The following is a 6156-nucleotide window of genomic DNA, read 5'->3' as shown; positions in this document are numbered from 1 at the left end:
TATATTAGAAGTCTCTTTAAAATATAGCTTCATTTCAAACAAATTCTAGACATTATGCAATTAATTGAGCTATTTGCATTGTCTATTTCAGTCACTAAATATTTTCTTTAGTAACTGAAACTCGTATGTTTCAAATACTGAAGTAGTAAGATCAAGATGATGCTTCAGAGCAGTAATCCTCAAAATCCAACAAATAAGTGCAACATTGGGCTGCTGGGGAAAATACTATTTATTATACATTTAAATACAAATTTGAAATGTGTTGTGGACACATCTGCAGGGTTACAGGTAAAAAATAAAAATGTACAAAGTTGTGTTCTGCATCCCCCAAGACTGATGCTTCCAAAAAAAGTCACAAAATACCAACAGTTCATCTTTGTAAGAACAGCAAAGATAATAAAGCACACAATCTTTTGCTTGGCAGATTATCTTTGTTCCCTCCCTGCGTAAAGTACCTAGAGTTTGTAAACAGTCTTCAAAAGTGTTAACAACTTTAAGGAATGTGTAATCACAGTTCGTATTGATTCATCCCTCAATGAATTATGCCGCTACACAGTAGTTTCATGTTTCCATAACCCAGTTCTAATATTACCAGTACCGTCTGCAGTGAGCAAGGGTCCATCCTGTCCACTGCTTTTAAGTGGTCCATTCTGAATGGCTAAATTTAAGCCATAAGACTTTTGTTGGTTTTCGAGCTCAACCGCTATGGGTTTCCTTAGAATATCTTTTCTGTTGTTGGTAGCTATTGTTTTTTCAGTATTTCTGCTACTTTTTGGAAGTGTACTGCAAGCATCGCTGCTGTCTTGTTGGGACTGGTTATACTGACGTTCTCTATATGCCAAGTAGGCTCTTCGGCTCCTTGAATGCCCTTCAATGTTGCTTTGTCGACTTTTAGGTAAGCCGTTTTGCACACTTCCTTCCACACTTGTGGGAACATCATACGCGTATTCTCTCAACACTGCAAGCCTGCTAGCTCGATGCCCCTTGCTTCTGTTCTTATGGTGCCGACTTGGGTGCCCGTTTGTCCGAAACTGTACCTCTAAGGGAGCTACATGCATTTTGATATCATTATCCACTGAATGTTCAGTGAGGCTGTTATCAAGCTGGGGACCTGTGTTCAATGGCAGAGAAGTAGGGTGGCACTGAGCTGCTGCAGCTTGCAGGTTAGTTAGCTTACAACCTTGAGAAGAATTTTTTAGGCTTGATGCACTTTTATTTGTGCATGAAGATTCTGCACTACTGTTAGTGCACTTAGGGGCTTCTCCATTGGTTCCACTGGAACTGGACGGCTGCACATTTACTTGCACTGAATATGTACTCCTTCCAGGGCAGCAAGTCATTATCCAAGCATGCCTTACATCTTCTCTGTTAATGCAATGGTGCACCATAAGGAAGGCACTGAGGCTTAAACACGTTGCCCCGAAAAAACAGCTGAAGATCAGGTCCATGGGATAATACAGGGAAACTGACAGAGCTCCAAAGATCCACAGAGCAACATACAAAAGCAAAGTAAGGCCCACTCCCAGCAGCTGTGATTGAAAACTGTGCTCGTTCTCCAAAGCCGATGTGGAAACTAGTGACACCGACAGCGAATCTTGATGAGCCAGTTCTCCGTGTTCATTGGTGGCCAGACGCTGCTGCTCCTCAACAGGTTCCTTAAGTTCGTATTTACGTTCAGGGTGACGTTTTAGTTGTATGAATATGCTGAGAAAATACATACAGTTGATGAAAATTATAAAGCTAGCTGGTCCATAAAATGCTCCTAAGCTAGGCTCCCAAGTCATCCAGCAACTGGAAAAGAAAAACCAAAGAATCAAAATTAATGTCTTCTCACAAGTCACTTATGCTTTATCAGTTCATGATGGTACTTTGAAATGTGTTACATTTTCTGGAAGAATCATAATTAATGGCAACAAGTACTCAGAAAAGCAAAGCCATGAAATTTTATGCCAGAGGTCTCAGTTACATGGTACTTACTAAGGAGCATTAGGTCTGCTGCCATAATTTCGGATGTTTGCTGCTGCTGTGATTCCACAGACTATGATAGGGATTCCTCCACCAATAAGGTAAAACCTAAAAAGTAAAAGCCAGTGTATTAGTGGCTGCTTAATGGTAATTGAATTTATCCACCATGAAGGAAATGAGAACTTTACAGGATTCTAAAACTCATCAAGTTATTTGAGAAAATAAAACAGGTTTAGGCTTCGGCAATATGATGTTTTTCCTGAGCCTTCCTCACTACGATTCCTTCCTCCCATGGTAAACCACCTCCCTCTCACCTCCCTCACAGGCACTAAACAAAGGTACACATGGTTAGAAGGAAGAAGCAAAAGCTGGCAGTCACAAGTTGTAAACTGCTGGAAGAAAATACAGAAACTTAGAAAGAAAATAGCAATCTCTTGTTCCACAGATAACTTGCCCATATTATGCTCAGAAGATCAGCTGCAAGAAGTCTTGTATCTTGAGTTTTTTGGGGTGAAGGTGGTGGTGGTAGTCTATTTATTTGGTCTTAATGGACCGTGTAATCTCAAAGCATATACCTCCTGCTTCCCTGTGGTGGCGTTAATGAAAACTGCCTTCACAAGAATGAGGGCATTTCTTATTGGAGTATCTTACTTTTTGTTCCAAGTTCTATGAATTCACATTGAATTCATTAGTGGCAGATCAATAATTATTGACAATTGTTCCAATTAATGGCACTCTCTCCTGTATCTTATGCTAATCCAGCCCAAATTCAGATCAGAACACACAGTAAAACCTGCTACTGCGACATACAGATTCATAGTTTATTTTACCAAGAGGAGAGACCTGTTCCTACGATCCTGGACCTTTCCACTGTGTTTCAGATTATTCACCAGGAGTTACTACTGTCCCCCTTGAGACACAAAACAACAGTCAAACATAAATTAAATCTTTCTCGGAAGTCTAGGTACAGTAAATATATTACTTAGTTGCTGAATCCTACCAAGATCAAATACCATGATTGGTTTATTCCATATCTTGATGCAGCAATCAGGACCTGGTTATATGAAATGGATCTTTGTGGCAGATTTTACTTATCATTCATTAAAAAATAACTAAATCACTGCCTCAATGATGCACTGTTACTCAAACATGAACAGACAGGTGAAGGTGGTTCTACACAAGGCAAATTGTTACTGGTGGGAGAGTGAAGCAATACAGATTGTTTGCAGCTGTAGTTCAGGTTGCTATATTGAAGGAACATGTTTACAACTGGCCTTGGACCAAACCAAGTACCAACACCAAAAAAAATAACAAACAGAAAAAATAAAACCTGTGCGCTTCTGTGTTGTTAAATCTCAGCAATTCCAAGAGTCTAAATTATAAACCAAAACTATTATGCAACAAGGAGTTCTATGAATAGAATATTAACTAAGAAACACACACAAGACATGCTGCAAGCCCAGGGTGGATGTGGCTCTGAGCAATCTGGTATAGTGGAAGGTGTCCCTGCCCGTGGCAGGGGGTTGGAACTAGATGATCTTTAAGGTCCCTTCCAACCAAAACCATTCTGTGATTCTATGATCCTATCTATGCTAAGGGAGATGCAGTGATACCAACTTGGGGGTAGAATGCTGTATGAACTAAAACTTTTCCTTAAATTAGATCAAAAAGAGAAAAACAAATCTAATGACATGGGTACAACAAGAGATGTTATGCTTGTAACAAAACCTTAAATAGTGAAATGTTGTGTTTCTAAGTAGAACATTCCCCCAGTATCTTTATTATAGTAATACAAACATTTGTATTTTTATTTCATGCTTTACATAAAGTACCCCATTATTAAGATCTTCAGTAAAAGTCTTTGCAAAGCAGTTCTTTTATGTAAAAGAAAAATTGACACTGTTTCCTTTTGTCCTGTTTGGGGTTTGTTGAACAAAATACCAGTTCTGCACGACAAACTCCATTAACTTCTTGTGATTGGCATCTGAGGACCTTACTTATTTGTATACTCTCTTGCCTGGCATGGCAATGCAAAATATTTACTTGGCATAGATTTTTCACAGTTAAGAAACTCCAGCTGGTGCCAACAGCTGCACTATCTTCTCAACATGGCTACAGTGAGCCACAGCAGATCTCTCCTTTAATGTCTATAGCAGCTTTCTGAAGAACACCAGATCCATTTCAAAGTCTTTTTACCACCTTGTTCGTGACCTGTGCCAAAGTTCCACCAACACACTGAATGAATATAATCACCACCACCAAAACTGTCTTATTTCCCAAAATAAAGAATAAAGCTTGTCGATGCTAGAGGGGAAGGAAGCTAACAGGTATGGAGTGCACCTTCAGAAAATATCTACAGAAACTGAAAATCAGTGTAAACGTCATGCCTACCTATCACCTGCAAGGTGGACTTCTATAAACCCGAAAAAACACAAAGCAGGATAATTTACACATGGCAAATAAGTAGAAAAATGTGTACTTAACACACATTTATCAGGGCTTTTAATGTTCCAAAATACCTTTTGTAATTCTTAAAAGGCATACAGAGGAGGAATATAAACAGTGTGGAGGCAACAGAGAATTGGTTGTTTTGTCCCTCCAAATTCCAGAAATAGAGGACCTGATAACAGTGGGTGACCAGTTCTTGCACAAAACATTGCCCTATGCCACCACAGATAGTTTTGTTTTGATCATAAATTTAAAAGACAACTGAATGAAAAAAACTCCAAACCAAACAAAAATAATCCTTCTATGGCTGTTCCATGCAAAAACATCATGCATCACTCCGACTGTGGAAATCCCTGATCTGAAAGAAGCTGGACACTGAGAAAAATCTGAAGAATATGAAGCCTGGTTGCTCTGATCTGATACTTGTCTTAAGAGTCACTGACATTGTCGCAGATGAGGTGTCTAGATCTGAAATGGTATGTTTATGTCTATGCAGAGCTGACCATGTGAGGCTGGTAATTACTGTAACATTTCCCAAAGCAAGAACTCCATGACAAACAAGGGATGAAAAATAAAAAAAAAAAATCACAACAGGTGTTAAAAGGCTACTCAATACCCTGCTGGAAGGCACACAGTTGGCAATGGGCATGATATCCTACAGTGAATACAACAGATCTACTTGTCCTTAAAAAAAACAAAACAGTAAAAATTAAGGAAAGCAAAGGCAGTGCTTAAAAGTGCTACGAATATTAACCTTCTACCTTCTAACTTATCAATTAAATATTTGTATATGCTTATATGTAATAGTGCAAATTTTATGATGTTCAGAAAAGCATTTTTTATTTTCTGCAGTCTCTGTACTTGGAAATGAAGCTTTCCGTGTATGTGCCTGTAACTAATCAAAGTTAATCACCTTCTGCCACCTTGTGGAGAATTCCAGCTTAGCAGTTCTAAATTAACATCCAGAAGCTCACTAAGCTACATGAACAGTGTTACTCTTTTCTACTAAAAATACTCCACATAGGATGAATTACACAGATCATTAGTTTGTCCTATTTTGATGATCTCAGAAGTAAAATTCTAAGAGGAATGCTTCACAAAGAACTGTATTTTCACTTGATAAAGTGTGATACCTATTTTTCAAATCATTTGTAAAAAAAACATATTAAACTTTATTTATTTACTTAAATTACAGTGTTTATTGTTAATTGTGTGACAGCAATTCTACACATTCCTTTTTCTCTGATAATTTCATGGGAAGTGTTGCTATCCAAAGTGCTAATCAAAGTCCCAGTGGTGATGTTGAAAAGTTACCAATTTCTTATTTTACAAATCACACACACAGCACTGCAACAGCAATAGTTTAAGATCGGCTGTCCTTCACCTCTTTAACACAATGCTGAGGAACAGAAAAATCTAGAAGGAACTTTATGGAACTTCTGGAGAGTAAAGTGAGCAATGACCTGTTACATTTTCTGATAAGAATATAAGCTCGGCAACCTGGGAAATAGTGAGTTGCAGAAGCAGTCTCACCTCAGCATTGGTCTGGGTGGAGGAGGTGGCTCATCAGGATCTTGACATCTTTTTGCTTTTTTGGTTACCTGCTTGTAAATATTACGAGATGTCACTCCCAGCCAAAGTACTGTCGCAAGAGTGGAATAATGGAGAATTATCCCAACCTGAAAAGAAAAATATAAATGAATGCCCAAACATTTCCTTGTGTCCTGGGTTCAGCTACAGCAG

General features: G+C 38.5%; 1 protein-coding gene across 1 annotated transcript; it reads right to left on the bottom strand.

Annotated features, from left to right (window-relative positions):
- Positions 1–211: 211 nt before the first annotated feature.
- On the bottom strand, positions 212–6092 carry LOC104409532 (probable G-protein coupled receptor 125; the record flags this gene model as incomplete). The annotated part of the gene is made up of 3 exons (XM_010019430.1): positions 212–1791; positions 1978–2073; positions 5947–6092. Coding segments are annotated over 3 exons (1485 nt in total), but the record flags the coding sequence as incomplete, so codon positions are not given.
- Between the last annotated feature and the right edge of the window lie 64 nt (positions 6093–6156).

This window comes from Nestor notabilis, unplaced genomic scaffold, assembly GCF_000696875.1.
Source record: "Nestor notabilis isolate BGI_N333 unplaced genomic scaffold, ASM69687v1 scaffold7338, whole genome shotgun sequence".
NCBI lineage: Eukaryota > Metazoa > Chordata > Aves > Psittaciformes > Psittacidae > Nestor > Nestor notabilis.
This window is presented reverse-complemented; position numbering and strand designations above follow the sequence as displayed.